General features: G+C 40.2%; 1 protein-coding gene and 1 long non-coding RNA gene across 10 annotated transcripts in view; one reads left to right on the top strand and one right to left on the bottom strand.

Annotated features, from left to right (window-relative positions):
• FKBP5 (FKBP prolyl isomerase 5) overlaps positions 1–16,714 on the top strand; it is a 155,402-nt gene that overhangs the window by 113,614 nt on the left and 25,074 nt on the right. For all 9 annotated transcript variants that reach the window (XM_074397049.1, XM_074397048.1, XM_010333763.3 and 6 more), the window contains 1 exon segment: positions 14,263–14,419. In XM_074397049.1, the coding sequence (XP_074253150.1) occupies positions 14,263–14,419 (157 nt within the window).
• LOC141584303 (uncharacterized) lies at positions 4,293–10,040 on the bottom strand. The gene is made up of 2 exons (XR_012517278.1): positions 9,686–10,040; positions 4,293–7,013 (listed from the first exon to the last, which is right to left on the bottom strand). It is a non-coding gene; the product is annotated as an uncharacterized LOC141584303 (long non-coding RNA).

The following is a 16,714-nucleotide window of genomic DNA, read 5'->3' as shown; positions in this document are numbered from 1 at the left end:
CTTATGATAGAGTGAGTTCTCACACGATCTGATAGTTTTATAAGTGTCTGTCAGGGAAACCCTGCTGGCACTTTTCTCTCCTGATGCCATGTGAGGAAGGACGTGTTTGCTTCCCCTTCTGCCATGATTGTAAGTTTCCTGAGACTTCCCCAGCTACATGAAACTGTGAGTCAATTAAACCTCTCTTCCTTATAAATTACCCAGTCTCGGGGAGTTCTTCAAGGCAGCGCGAGAACGGACCAATACAGTTATGAAGACAAGTGTCAGACATTTAGTGGACACTTAATTTCTTCTCCCCTATATATTGTGTTTCTCTAATTTGTTTTGCTTCCTTTTAATTGATCTAAGGAAAAAGATCCCTGATGCCTCTTTTTCTTCTTCTGTAGCCCAGGCTGGAGTGCAATGGCCCAGGCTGGAGTGCAGTTGTGTAATCTTGGCTCACTGCAACCTCCACCTCCTGGGTTCAAGTGATTCTCCCGCCTCAGCCTCCCAAGTAGTTGGAACTACAGGCACATGCCACCATGCCCAGCTAATTTCTGTATTTTTAGTAAAGGTGGAATTTCACCATGTGAGCCAGGCTGGTCATGAATTCCTGACCTCAGGTGATCCACCCACCTTGGCCTCCCAAAGTGCTGGGATTACAGGCATGAACCACTGCATCCAGCTGACTCCTTTATATATATATATATATATATATATATATATCTCCTACATGTCATCTATCAGCATATCCTCTTGGCTCTACCATGGTTATTATAGACCCAATTTGTCTCTAATAACAGTCTTCAAATTAATCATGTATCTTAATTGTAATCTTATCTAAATCATATTTCTCTAGGTTTGGGGGGAAGAATAATATTATGGACTCAAAAAGGCTTTTACTGAATTGTGAACTTTTACTTCCTTTTCATAATTTGTCTCTGTGTGGAAGAGAAAACTTACATTAGTTTGATGGAATTTATTCTTACTCTTTACATGAAGATCCTAATGCTTACAGGTCAATTTTTATCATCTGTCCCAGTATCCTTTTTCTTGTGTCAACTAAGATGACCATCTTGTAATTTTTATTCAAAGTTGTTTGTTTCATTTAAAAAGTCACTGTGTTCTTAGGTACCCTAATTGATACAATTATGATGACTGCTACTTCAGTCCTCATACTTAAGTTTAATTCTAAGTCGTGGCTACATTGCTACTTTTAAGCTGTGCTTTCTTAGAAAATCTAATTTGACTAACATAAGGCTCTAAATTGCTACCAATTACTCTTCCCCCATCCCTAGTCTCTCACATAGTCTGATTTGTCAACTTTAGTGGTTGGAAGAGGCCCATCAAAATGCTGGCTGTATGTGGTTCTCTTGCCTCTCAGTACTTTCAGCCACATTTGAATGCAAAGAATGCAGACAGTCAGCAGTATTTTTAAGTGTGTAATTTTCAACAGTGTTCTACAGGTTCCCGTTGTTGGCATGCCTCCTTTCCTTGTTCAAATCTCACTGAAATGATAGATGGAGGGGACAAAGGTTTTCAAAAGAAGAAATCAATAATATTGCTGGAAAGGGGAGGAATGTAAGAGTGGATCAGAATTTCTGTAATATGTAAAGTCAATGAAGTTGAACCAATGGAAACTAGTCTCAGCAGATCCAACCCAAGACAGGTGTAAAGAGGGCTTCTGCAGAGGTACATACCGTTCTTCTCAACAGGCTTAGGCGGAACTCCAAGCTCGTAGTCAGCTGGTGTGAGGGAGCCCAAGCAGCAATCATCAGGGTTTTTTTGTTTGTTTGTTTTTCTCTTTTCTTAGTTTTGTCATCAGGGTTGTTATAAAACGGAATGAAACCGTGGGGCCAGTAAACCTCCAGTGCAGTAGTTCTCAACTTTTGGTGAATTTAGAATTACCTGGGGAGCTTTTAAAAATTGGGATGCACAGACCAGTTAAATAAGAATCTCAAACCTCAGAAGATGGAACTTCAGGCAAAAGTATTTTTTTTTAAAACTCCTGGGTGATTCTATTTTGCAGTCAAGGACTGAAAACTACTAGACTAGGATCTGGCTGTGACTTTTTCTCCCAAGCTAAAACCAGTAAGGCCAGGTTCTAAAATAAAACAAAAACAATAAAATAAATTTAAAAATAAACAATAAAATAAAATGTGCCTCAAAGGCTCTAAGTGTTAGGACTAGGACTAAGGAAAATGAATGTATTTTTTTTTAAACACTTTTAAAACCAATTTAAAGGGGAAGAAAGTGAAAAGACAGCTTTTCACAGTAAATAATGCTAAAGTGTTCTGCCCTGATGTCAGTTTTTCTGTGCACATCATGCTCAGCTCATAGTAAATGCCTAACAAATATTTGTGGAATCTTCGCCCTTAGATCCCCACAATCAGCCCACCCTTTTGGGAAAAGGCCTGCCATGGAAACGTATCCAATTGCTTAGAAAAATGGTGCCAGCTAACTATAGTCATTTGATCATTCTGAATCCTTCCTTTATAATACGGCCAAACAACAAAGAATCATCAGCAAATACCACAAAAAAAGAAGCACTGAAGTGGACTAACAGAAGAAAGAAATAGAAGGGAACTTTAAAAATACTAATGATTGTCTTCAGAAATAATTAACAGGACATCAAAGTTGTAAGTCAGAAAGCCAGCTTCCTCGATAAGGAAAGGGAGGACAAAAAAGTTTCTGGAAATGCGAGCATCATTAATCAAAACTGAAACTCAAAGGAAGGGTTGAAGAGCAAAATGGACAGTCCCTGAAATCTGGTGATCTAAAAGATAGCCAAGGATTTCTCAGAACACAGATAAAAAGAGGGATGAAAAGTAAAAAATAAATTAGAAGACATGGATAAAAAAAATCCAGGAGAGGTAATATGCATCTAATCAAACATCTAATAGAAAATTTCCAATAGGTGATAAAAGAAAAAGAATCTTCTAATTGAAAGGCCACTTGGTAATGGTACCCAGGAAGAAGGAGTGGTTTTTCACCCAGATATATCCTGGTGATATTTCTGAATTCTGTAGCTTACAAGAAAATCCTGAACTCTTCCCAGGAAGAACAAGCTATGTGCAAAAAAAATCCAGGAGAGGTAATATGCATCTAATCAAACATCTAATAGAAAATTTCCAATAAGTGATAAAAGAAAAAGAATCTTCTAATTGAAAGGCCAGTTGGTAGTGGTACCCAGGAAGAAGGAGTGGTTTTTCACCCAGATATATGCTGGTGATATTTCTGAATTCTGTAGCTTACAAGAAAATCCTGAACTCTTCCCAGGAAGAACAAGCTATGTGCAAAGAAATAAGAATCTTACTACACTAAAGACAATGCTTTTGATCATTGTCTATAGCTCTGTGTATTTTGAACCTAGAATTCTGTACTCACCCGAACTATCATTTATGTATGAGAACAAAATTAACTTCTTGGAATTTGCAGACTCATTTTCTTTTTGAAAAAAATACTGTAGGGATATACCAAAACAAACAAATAAGTCAAGAAGCAGCAACTCAAGGCATAAGAAACAGTAGCAAGAAAAAAAATATTTCTATATTGGATACATTTATCCTGAAAGATCTCTGAAGCAGTACAGCTTTAATGTTAAAAGTAATATTAATAATGCAACAATCTGGGCTGGGCACAGTGGCTCACACCTGTAATCCCAGCACATTGGGTGGCCGAGGTATGTGCATCACTTGAGGCCAGGGGTTCAAGACCAGCCTGGCCAACATGGCAAAACCCTGTCTCTACTAAAAATACAAAATTTAGCCAGGCATGATGGCACATACCTGTAATCCCAGCTACTCAGGAGGCCAAGGCTGGAGGATCACTTGAACTCAGGAGATGGAGGTGACAGTGACCTGACTGTGATCGTACCACTGTACTCCCACTTGGATGACAGAGGGAGACTCTGTTTCAAAATAATAATAATATAAAAGTCTGGATTCTGGGTCATTTTAACAGAAGGTGGTGAGGGTAGGAAATGAAGAGGGGAAGGCAAAATTGTCCAAGATTATTTTCTTTTTTAAAAAACTTTTTAGAGATGAGGTCTCTGTTGCCCAGGCTGGCATGCAGTGGCACAGTTGTGGCTTACTGCAGTCTAAAACTCCTGCCCTCAAGCCATCCTCCCACCTCAGCCACCGGAGTAGCTGGGACTGAGGGTGCAAACCCAACTAACTTTTTATCCTTTTACAGATGGGGTCTTGCTATGTTGCTCAAGCTGGTCTTGAACTCGAGGGCTTAAGAGATCTGCCTGCTTCAGCCTCCCAAGTAGTTCAGAGTACAAGTGTGTACTATCACAACCAGTTGTCTCAATTTCTTGTTCCAGGGGAGATTATGCTAATTACTTTTTTTTTTTTTTTTTAGTTTAAGATTCAGGGGGGACATGTGCCAGTTTGTTACATATTGTCTGTGATGGTGAGGTTTGGGCTTCTATTGAACCCATCACCCAGGTGGTGAACATGGTACCCAGTAAGTAGTTTCCAGTCCTTGTACCCCTCCATCCTTTTTTGCTTTTAGAATCCCCAGTGTTTCTTGTCTCCATCTTTATGTCTGTGTGTACTCAGGGTTTAGTTCCTACTTATAAGTGAGAACATGCAGTATTTGGTTTTCTGTTTCTGTGTTAATTCCCTTAGGATACTGGCCTCCAGCTGCATCTATGTTGCTGCAGGGAAATATCCTTTCATTCTTTTTTATGGCTGCATAGTATTTCATGATGTATATGTACCACATTTTTTTTTTAATTTCAAATTTGTCAAGCTATTCTTTATTTTGGAGAAAGGGCAGGGCAGAGTGCTCAGTCCTTGGCAGCAGCTGTCGTCATAGTGGCCAGGACATTGCTCAGCTCCTCCCACTTCCTCTTGGCGCATATGTGCCTCTCCACCCTTGTCTGGATGAACTTGAGGGTCCATTGTTCTGTGGAGACCTTCACTAACTCCATGGCACGCCGCTCGTATGGGGCGAAGCCACACACCTCCCAGATCACGTCCCACACGAACTTGGTGTATTTATTTGGTCAGGTGCCCACAGTGGTGGCTGTGCCTGGGCTTGCTCATGTTCTTGATCACCCTGTGGCCCTTGTTGAGGCCCACGGCCATAGGGTAGCACAGAGCCATGGCTGCTGCTCTCCAGTGGCGGCCATGGTGGAAGGAACCCCACATTTTCTTTATCCAGTCCACCACTGATGGATACCTCAGTTGATTCCGTGTCTTTGCTACTAAGAATGTAACTGTACTTAAGAATAAATGCTGTGCTAAGCATGGTTGCTCATGCCTTTAATCCCAGCACTTTGGGAGCCAAGGTAGGAAGATCACTTGAGCTCAGGAATTACAGACCAAATGGGGTAACATAGTGAGACCCCCATTTCTGCAGAAAAAAGAAAAAAAAGCCAGGCATGGTGGTGCATGCCTGTAGTGCCAGTTACTCAGGAGGCTGAAGTGGGAGGATCACTTGAGTCCAGGATCACTTGAGTCATATTTATACCACTGCACTCTAACCTGGAAAAGAAAGGGAGACCCTGTCTCAAAACAAAACGGGCTGGGCATGGTGGCTCACAGCTGTAATTGCAGCACTTTGGGAGGCCAAGGTGGGTGGATCATTTGAGGTCAGGAGTTCAAGACCAGCATGGCCAGCATGGTAAAACTCTGCCTCTACTAAAAATAGAAAAATTAGCCAGGCATGGCGGCAGATGCCTGTAGTCCAAGCTACTTGGGAGGCTGAGGCAGGAGAATCGCTTGAACCCAGGAGGTGGAGGTTGTAGTGAGCTGAGATTGTGCCACTGTACTCCAGCCTGGGCAACAGAACGAGACTCTGTCTCAAAACAAACAAACAATGCTGCAGTAAACATGCCAGTGCAAATGCCAGCTGTCTTTTTTATAGAACGATTCATTTTCCTTTGTTTGTATACCCAGTAATGGGATTGCTGAGTCAAACGGTAGTTCGATTTTTAGTTCTTTGAGAAATCTCCAGACTGCTTTCCACAGGAGCTGAAATTTCCAAATTTCTATTCTTATCAACAGTGTTTAAGCATACCCTTTTCTCTACAACCTTGCCAACATTGTTATTTTTTGACTTTTTAATAATAGTCATTCTGACTCAGGTGTGAGATGATATCTCACGGTGGTTTTGATTTGCATTTCTCTGATGCTTAGTGATGTTGAGCATTTTTTCATGTTCGTTGGCTGCTTGTTCATGTCCTTTGCCTACTTTTTAATGGGGCTGTTTGTTTTTTTCTTGTTGATTTGCTTAAGTTGTTTATAGATTCTGGATATTAGTTCTTTGTCAGATGCATAATTTGCAGATGTTTTCTCCCATTCTGTAGGTTGTCCGTCGGCTTTGTCGATAGTTTCTTTTGCTGTGCTGAAGCTCAAATTAGGTCTCAACTGTCAGTTTTTCTTTTTGTTGCATTTGCTTTTGGAGACGTAGTCAGAAATTCTTTGCCTAGGTAGTGTCCAGAAGAGTATTTTCTAGGTTTTCTTCTATGATTTATATAGTTTGAGGCCTCCCATTTAAGTCTTTAATCCATCTTGAGTTAGTTTTTGTATATGGTGAGAGGTAGAGTTCTAGTTTCCTATTTGGATGCCTTTTATTTCTTTCTATTTCCTGATTGCTCTGCCTCGGACTTGCCACATACTGATTGCTGTGGCTCAGTATTATGCCGAATAGAAGTCTAAGAGTGGACATCCTTTCCTTGTTCCAGTTCTTAGGGGGAACGCTTCCACCTTTTGCCCATTCAGTATAATATTGATGTCTGGGCCCAGTGGTTCACACCTGTAATCCCAGACTTTGGAAGGCCAAGGCAGGTGGATTGCTTGAGCTTAGGAGTTCAAGACTAGCCTGGGCAACATGCTAAAACTGTGTCTCTACTAAAAAAAAAAAAAAAAAAAAAAATAGCCACACATAGTGGCATGTATCTGTAGTCCCAGCTTACTTGAGAGGTTGATGCAGGAGGATCACTTGAGCCTGGGTGATGCGGACTTCAGTGAGTTATGGTTGTACCACTACACTCCAGCCTGGGTAATGGAACAAGACCCTGTCTAAAAAAAAAAAAAGATATTGTCATAGGTGGTTATTATTTTGAAATATGTTCCTTTGATGCTTAGTTTATTGAGGGTTTTTTAATAATAAAGGGATGTTGGATTTTATTGAATGCTTTATGCTGATTAATTCTGAACATTGATGAAGATATGTATACCTTTAAATGATCAAGCTTTAATGGAAAGTACTAGTAAGGATAGCATGTAGAACTTCCAAACTACCCCATGTGGAGCAGGGAAGTAGTGGAACAAGGAAAACGTCACCAATTGAGCAAAAATGATTTTAAAAAATAAGAAAACGTATAGAAAACCTAATACGGGAATAAAACCACCCATCAGTGATTACAAAATATATGAATGGAATAAACTCACCTATTAAAGGGAAAAGTTCTCATAAGGCGAGAACAATGTCTAGCTATGTGTTCTTTATAAATGAAACACTAAAATCAAAAAGGTACCAAAACTTGAAAATAGAAGAAAGATTCCCTGTCTGCCCATACTGAGATCTGATAGAGCTGTGAGACTTTATATTTTTGTTTTTCATATGCTTTTGAAGTATTTATGAATGTCCTGGGAAATAAGTCCAGGAGTTGAGAGCAAATTCTTAAAACCATTTTATTATATGTTTTCACAAAATAATGTAATATGGTACTTGGTCTAAAGTGGCCAGTGTTTATTCTTTCAGATATTTTGTATTTATATAGTTTGTTTCTTCTTAAAAGGTATCTTCAAGTCTTCAGGTAGAATAAAATCATAATAGAAAATAAGTCTTTTTGGCCAGCCGTGGTGGCTCATGCTTGTAATCCCAACACTTTGGGAGGCCAAGTGGGAGGATTTCTTGAGGCCAGGAGTATGAGACCAGTCTGGCAACATGGTGAGACCCATCTTTAACAACAACAAAATAGCCAGGTGTGTGCCTATAGTCCCCACTACTAGGGAGGCTGAGGCAGGAGAATAACTTGAGTCAGGCAGTGTGAGGCTGTAGTGAGCCATGATCACACCAGTGCACTTCAGGCTGGGCAACAGAGTGAGACCCTCAACTCAAAAAATAAAAATAAAAAGGCTGGGCACAGTGGCTCACACCTGTAATCCCAACATTTCGGGAGGCCAAGGCAGGAGGATCACTTGAGGTCAGGAGTTTGAGACCAGCCTGGCCAACATAGCAAAACTCGTCTTTACTAAAAACACAAAAAATAACTGGTCATGGTTAATACAGGTGCATACCTATAGTCCCAGCTACCAGGGAGACTGAAGCACGAGAATCACTTGAACACAGGAGGTGAAGGTTGCAGTAAGTGGAGGCTGCAGTAAGCCGAGATCGTGCCACTGCCCTCCAGCCTAGGCAACATAGCAAGACTGTCTCAAAAAAAAAGGAAGAAAATAGTCTTTTGTTGTTGTTGTTTTTCTTGTTGCCAAAAAAAAAAAAAAAAAATCCAGCCAATTGGTCACTTATTTTAGAATTGTATTAAAAAACACAGGTTTCATATCAATATAGAATTTGTATAGCTTCCTAGAATGTATTAAAATAGGAATACTAATAGATTCAAACAGGAAAATTTGTATAAATTAGTGAAAATTACCACCCTGTCCTTAATGCCCTATTTTAAGATTAGTCATTAAATAAATATTTACTTGCTGGCCCTGAACTCTGTGCTGGGTACTGTGAAGAAATACAAGATATGGCCTTTGCCTACTAAGAATTTTATTCATACTTTGACAGCTTTCTGTGTTGAGCCATTAAATGTTTTCTTAGAGCTCTAAAACATGTTTAATCTGGTATAATTTACCACTAAATGTAGGAAAATAATCATAGCTAATATTCATTTAGTCCATCTCTGTATATCAACTTAACAGTGTTTTCACAGAATAGACACCCCAACATATGAATGAATGAATATCAGGTACTAGATTAAAAGCTCTAATTCGGTATCTCATTTAATCCTCTCAATAATTATTATTTAGCTAGTATGTTATCCACATTCTATCAGTGAAGAAACTGAGCTTCTTGCTTAATACCAGAATTGAAGTGGCAGAATGGGACTGGAATCCAAGTCTAACTCAAGTGCTATAGTAGTGTGAAGGCAAGAGTGGTAAGGGTTGGTGTTCGTGGAGAATTTCTTGCTGGTTGTATGCTTCTTGTTTAGACTAAGGAAAAGAAATCACTTGCATAAATGTTACTCAGTTCCAGGAGCCAGGTTCCATGCCTGTTAACATCTGTCCATCAGTTCTGTAAGCAATCTCACAGTGGTGTGTGTTCACCCTAAATACTACAAAACGGTGCAGAAGAGGAAGGGGGACAGTTTGGGGGAAATCTGACCACCATGCATGAATATGTTTCTTTTGTTTTCCTGCTTTTAGAAAGCCATCTCTGCTTGCCTTTTCAGGGAGTTACTAAGATCCTACTCTCTTAGGTACCATACTCTATGTGGCAGGAGATACAGGTAGAGAGAAGCCCATTTGGCATGAATTAGGCAGCAAAGAAAACCCTTGCCCAGTGAGAGTAACCTGTCACAACCTGGTTTTCTCTGGCCAGATAACCAGTCTTGTCTAGTAGTAATGCCATTACAACATTCCCATTCAGATCCCCACGACCCAGTCATTGTTTTGAGAATGAGTGCAAAGCCATCACACACCGACTACTATAATTAGAAAAGGGAAAAATAGACACTTACCAGAGCTAACGTCTTTAGGCTGGAGCATTTACAGCACCTTTTTTTTTTCTTTTAAGTTATGGAGGCTTTCTCAGTTTTGCTTCCTAAAATACAAATTGCATGGTTTAGGGGTTCTTGCATTTCATTTTTGTTACTGCTGTGTACTCTCTTTCCTTTCTCCCCCCTCTATTTTAATCGAAGTACAAATTGCTGTCAGCACATCCAGTTCATGTGCCAGCCACATTCAGAACAGGGTGTTCTGTGCTCTTCAAAACAAAATTGCTCTAGGGCAGTAAGAGAACAATAAGTCAGAGCTCCAGTTTAAGTGATGTTTTGCAGCTTGCTTGATGTGGTTACACTCCGATTGCGCAGCTAAGCTTGGGTAATTTGGTTTGGTTTGACTTTGTGGGGATTTGGAGGACCTCCCTCCTCCTTTAAGTTACATAGTCCTTAAGTCAAGAAAAAATGTTGTCTCTCTTTAACTTGTTTATTTCTTTCTCTACCAAAAAAGCCCTAAGTAGAAGCATCCTGTATGTACTTTTATTCTCTTTGGGCACGTCATAGATGATTTACTTCCCGTAAATTATGCTGGTTAAGGATTAGCAACAGACCTCCTGAGCCCTAGAGGCTGCACTCCCAGTGAGTCATGATGGTTATTATTAAATATTTATTAAGTTAGTATTTTACTAAAAGATGCCAGGTCAAAAAACAACCACAGGTCTTCCACAGCGAGAGCTGCCATGGTTTTTGTTTTGTTTTTGGTTTGGGTTTTTTGGTAGCAGTTTTTAAGCTAGTATTAAAAAGAGTAAGTGGAGCTATAGGAGCTCTGCACATCTGCATCTGTTACCACAAGTGGGGTCCCTGTTGTGGCAGTCAGCAGTCTTTCCGTGGCTCCAAGTGATGTGTGAGTTCTTGTCAGCAGTCTTGTAGACCTTGTCACATCAGTGTTCCAAGTTTAGAAACCAGTTAACCCAGCAATACCCTTTGCTGCTTGTAGATGTAGAGAATCGATGGGCTGTATTTACCATGAGGCTGTGATACCTTCTATTACTCTGACATTCCGAATTATTGTCAATGTTACAAGGGTATTGGTTTCTTATATACATATAAACTGGGGTGTGTGTGTCTGGATGCGTATCCGTTTAAGATTTTATAATGCTGCAGGGTCCAATTTTGAGGGATTAGATTTACCAGGAAAAAAGATTGGTCCATATGTAAAGTAGAAAATATTTATAAGATCTATCACAAGTTTTTACTGTCCTATTACAGCATTAGACACTAGTTCTGTCATTTATTGTCTCTCTCAGAGAGACTAGCTACAGTGAATATTTTGCTTTCTTAATTATGCCTTTGTTACAGTTTGATGTTTTTTTGGCATGGTTACTTCATTTATCTGCCCCAACGTGTTTATTAGGAGCCACTGTTTTTTCCCCTAATAAAGGGTTATCACATCTAAAGAGAACTTCTGGAATTACTTATGTAATTTTAATATCAAATACATACATCAAGCTGAAAACCTGCCTAGGAAACTAACACACAGTCAGGAATCCTTACAGAGTCTGGATTTCCTGTTTTGAAAACACATTCAAACTTGATCAACCAAAAGCCACAACAAATGTACTGATAATTTCCTCCCCCACTAAATGTACTCTCCTTTAGGGGAGGAAGATGATACTTCCAGCAATAAACTTCAGACAAAAAAAATTGTTGACTAAGTTGTGAGCTACTACGACAATAAATCTCTATACTTGAGACATTCTACAATACATGGGCTGAAATTTACTTTGCTCAGCAAATCTTTTTTTTATAAAAGTGTTGCCGGGTGTGGTGGCTCACACCTGTAATCCCAGCACTTCGGGAGGCCAAGGCAGGCGGATCACCTGAGGTCAGGAGTTCGAGACCAGCCTGACGAATTGTGGTGAAACCCTGTTTCTACTAAAAATACAAAATTAGCCAGGTGTGGTGGCAGTGCCTGTTTGTAATCCCAGCTACTCAGAAGGCCGAGACAGAATCACTTGAACCTAGGAGGCAGGGGTTGCAGTAAGCTGAGATCGTGCCATTGCACTCCAGCCTGGGCAGCAACAACAACAACAAAAAAAAAAAGCAAGAAAAGTGTTATCGTTAGTCTAAATTTCATTGGCAGATTTTTAAATATTTAGGAATGTAAACTTTTTAGAACTCTTAATCTCCTTAGAAACATCAATTTTTATTTATTCCAGTAAAAATATCTTTTTTTTTTTTTTGTTACAGAGTTTCACTCTGTCACCCAAGCTGGATTGCAGTGGCACAATAATAACTCACTGCAGCCTCAAACTTCTAGGTTCAAGCAATCCTCCCACCTCAGCCTCCCAAGTAGCTGAGACTTATATAGGTGTGTGCCACCACCCTTAGAGAATTCAGTAAAAATATCTTAAGCCTCAGACTCCCTGTAGATCCTCTCTAGTCTGCATGTACACACTTATGTGCTATATATAACATTTTGTTTAACAGCAGATTCCACATAGAACAGTGGTCCCATGAGATTATAATTCCATATTTTTACTCTACCTCCTTAATGTTTAGATACACAAATACTATTGTGTTACAGTTGCCTACCGTATTCAGTACAGTAACATGCTATACAGATTTATAGCCTAGGAGCAATATGCTATACCACTTAGCCTAGGTTATAGTAGGCTGTCCCGTCTTGATTTGTCTAAGTACATTCTAAGGTGTTCCCACAATGAGATCACCTAATAACACATCTCTCAAAATGTATTCCTATCCTTAAGTGAAGTACGACTATATTTGAAAATTTTAAAGTTGAATTATTTTTAAAATGTTTTCCAATTCAGAGGAACTTTCAATTTCCCACAAGTTAATTTTTATTTTATGTAGAGCATACTAAAAGTAAATATAACAGAAGGAATTATCAGCATCTATGAGTGTAGGACATAAACTAAAATGCATGTGCCAGCTCTACCCAGCCAGTCTAGCTCTAGCCCTAGTTTGGAGGAGCTGACTTGAGAGTTAGGCCCTTTCTAGTTTGGCCCAAGTTTCCTAGACCCCATTCTGTGTCTGCAAGGGGAACACATCAAGATGATATTAATACTGGTGGGCTAAAAAAGGGTAGGGTGGGCTGGGCTTGGTGGCTCATGCCTGTAATCCCAGCACTTTGAGAGGCTGAGGCAGGTGGATCACCTGAGGTCAGGAGTTCGAAACCAGCCTAGCCAACATGATGAAACCTCGTCTCTACTAAAAATATAAAAATCAGCCAGGCGTGGTGGCACGTGCCTGTAGTCCCAGCTACTCAGGAGGCTGAGGCAGGAGAATCGCTGGAACCTGGGAAATGGAGGTTACAGTGAGCCGAGATCATGCCACTGCATTCCAGCCTGGGCCACAGAGCAAGACTCAGTCTCAGAAAAAGGGGGGAGTACTCATTTTGGCAGCACAATTGGAACAATACAGAGAAGATTTAGCAAATCAGAAGAAAAAAGAGAGGAAAAGCGTAGAAAGCTTTAGAGCATAAATGTTCAGGGGACATTTTGGCCCCTAGTGTCTACACCATTCCTGTTCATTCTTCAGTTTCTCCCATTTCTCAGACCTGGGCTAGAGGTAGTTCAATTAAATGATTAATTGCAGAAATTAGATTTGAAGCCGGTTTCTGGGCTATATTGATATTGAGAGTGATATTATCAGATCATCGAATCATAGAATTTCAGAGCTTCATTGAGATCATGTAATTCAAAAGCAGAACAAGTTAGAATTGAATTTTTATTTGAAGATAATAGTTGTCTCATTGGGCATGGAATGAGTATTACAGAATGAGTGATTTTTAGTCTCTCCACAAGTTATTGATCTAAAGTAGATCAGCCAGTCTTAGAAAAGAAGCATTTTAGGAAATCTCTAGATTTGAATAGAGGCCATTATATTACATAAGTAGAAATAAAGGGTGCGTGTGTGTGTGTGTGTGTGTGAGTGAGAGAGAGAGAGAGTGACAGAGTCTCCCTCTGTCTCCCAAGCTGGAGGGAGCCTGGAGTGCAGTGGCATGAGCTTGGCTCACTGCAACCTCCACCTCCCAGGTTCAAAGGATTCTTGTGCCTCAGCCTTCGAAGTAGCTGGGATTACAGACAAGAGCCACTGCACCCAGTCAGGATTTTCTTATGAAATCCAAAGTATTATATTACTTGGTGACTGTTATGCTGTCATACCAGCCATCCATTTTTCTTATTGCATCAAAAACCTAAATGGAAAGAATTAATACCCTTAATACTAAAAGTAGCTGTAAAATTTCAGAGAATTGTTTTTCCTAGAAATGTAAGAGTCTAGGCCAGACGTGGTGGCTTATGCCTGCAATAAACCTGTTTCTGGTTTGCTACCCACTAAACTGATACAAATATCAGTAAATATAAGTTTAACTTGGAAAGAAATATGGTTGCTCCTAAACTTTCAGACTGGGTAGATGAAGCTTCACCAAGACATACTGCGTGTGTTTCTTTGTGAAATGAGAAAGGGGAAATGGTATTTGCTACACTGTTGGCCACTCATTTTTATCCCATCACTGAATTAACCAGTCCTAAGCAGCAGCTCTGTTGACTTTCCTGTCTCCTTACCCTCAGTCCACCTGGAAGGCCGCTGTGGTGGAAGGGTGTTTGACTGCAGAGATGTGGCATTCACTGTGGGTGAAGGAGAAGACCACGACATTCCAATTGGAATTGACAAAGCTCTGGAGAAAATGCAGCGGGAAGAACAGTGTATTTTACATCTTGGACCACGGTAAGCAGCATACCAGTTTGGAACACAGTGAAGTCACCTAAAGGACAGGGCTATGCTTGCTTTTTCATTCAACGTTTTGGCATTTTCAGTGAAGTTAATCCAACAGCGGAAACAATTAAATCAGGCTGCAGTTAGTCAGCACATAAATTAATGGGCCTTACAGTGTCACAGAGGTTTGTGAGCATGTTTACTTGATTGATACGTGTTCAGAAAAGGGCTTACAGGCACTTTTTGCTTTTATGATGATTTGTTTTACCTGCAGTATTGCCAAGACAGGCAGTTATGGACCCTTCTCACATGTGGTTCTCTCACCTCCTCTTCCCTTTTCTCTAAATTAGGCATGAGGCAGGAAAACATGGGGGTTGGGAACCAGAGAAGCATTTGGACAATTTACTACCACTTGAACTTGTGCCACTTGTTCTAATACAGAGGCCCTGAAAAAAGAAAAGCACATTCTTCCTGGATATAAAGGCAACGGAGATGACTCATTTTTTGCCTAAATTTTTCCCATCATAAGGATATCCACTAGCACTTCCAAGCTCAGAGCTATCAGACACTGACAGTCTCTCTTGTGAAAACATGTTTAGTATTATTTTTAGATCTAAAATTATACCGTGAATCCAACCCTTCTGTCTTGAGAAACAGACCCCTGAGAGAACCCAGGGTGTTTTGATTCTTTCTGCATGAGAGTGCATCTGCTTATCTAGTGTATCCTCCCTCTGGCTCTATGGATTTCAGACAGTGGGATTCTGAGTTACTGAGATTCTTGATGACCTGCACTTGCCAGTGGGTGATGTTATGCCTTTTGCAGTGTCATTTTGTAGCCTCTGTAGTAATCCAGTGGCAGTTTACCTTTGCCCCAGCATTTGATCAATAATCATATATATATATATATATATATATATATATATATATATATATATAAAATTTTTTTTTTTTTTGAGATGGAGTCTTGCTCTGTCACCCAGGCTGGAGTGCAGTAGCATGATCTCGGCTCACTGCAACCTTCACCCTCCAGGTTCAAGCAGTTCTCCTGCCTCAGCCTCCTGAGTAGCTGGGATTACAGGCACCTGCCACCACGCCCAGCTAATTTTTGTATTTTTACTAGAGACTGGGTTTCATAATGTTGGCCAGGCTGATCTCGAACTCCTGACCTCAAGTGATCCACCTGCCTCGGCCTCCAAAAGTGCTGGAATTACAGGTGTGAGCCATCACGCCCGGCCCATAATCATATTTTTGAGGTGATGTTTTAGTCATGCAACTACCACTTGAAAATCCTTCCAAAATGCTCTACCTTGAACTCTTTAAAGACCTTACTGAAGCACCCTTTGTATAACGCCTTCTTTTTCTCTACCTGGTTCCTCTTTCCACTAACTATAGCCCCCACTTTAGTGTGTCTTATTTATATTAATATTTACTCTGTATTTGTAGTTTACTCTTAGGTGAAACTAATTCTGTTTCTAGGAGACACTTCTTAAAATTCAGATAGAGCATAGAAAAAGCTGTCTCTTCCATATTCAAATAATCTCTAATTACTTTTTTTTTTTTTCCCTGAAACAGGATCTCAGTCCGTCGCCCAGGCTAGAGTGCAGTGGCATGATCATGGTTCATGCCTCAACCTCCAGGGCTCAGGTGATCCTCCCACTTCAGTCTCTGTAGTAGCTGGGACTGCAGGTGTGCACCACCACACCTGGCTAATATTTGTATTTTTTGTGGAGACAGGGTTTTGCCATGTTGCCCAGGCTGGTCTCCAACTCCTGGACTCAAGTGATCCACCTGCCTCACCCTTCCAAAGTGCTGAGATTGATTACAGGCATGAGCCACTGCACCAGGCCATCTCTGATTAGTTTTAATCACCATTTCAAATCATTATAGTAATTCTAAACTCAGAGAGGTAGATTTATGTCTAATGTATGTTTTCAAAACTTAAGCTTCCTTAGGAGAAATTCTGTATGTATTATGAGGACATAATGTTATATGAACCAGTTTATATACATTACATTTTAGCCTGGCTGAAAAGGCAGTTGTGGGGACAGATGTCTCAAGTTTAATGGCAAGGAAAAATAGAAATTGACTGTATATTTTTTAACACAAACAGTTCTTTTCTGGTTTAAACTGTTTGTTGTATCATTAGTGGTTAGACCCTACCCTGTACTTCCCAGCTGTGTACACTTGGGCAAGGCACTTCACTCTCCTAAGCCTCAGTTTTCCCTCTGTAAATGGGGATAACAGTATCCACCTCATAAAGTTATGGAGAGCTGAATGAAATCCTACACGTGTAGGGCACACGTGAGC

Source organism: Saimiri boliviensis, chromosome 4 (assembly GCF_048565385.1).
Source record: "Saimiri boliviensis isolate mSaiBol1 chromosome 4, mSaiBol1.pri, whole genome shotgun sequence".
Taxonomy (NCBI): Eukaryota; Metazoa; Chordata; class Mammalia; order Primates; family Cebidae; genus Saimiri; species Saimiri boliviensis.
This window is presented reverse-complemented; position numbering and strand designations above follow the sequence as displayed.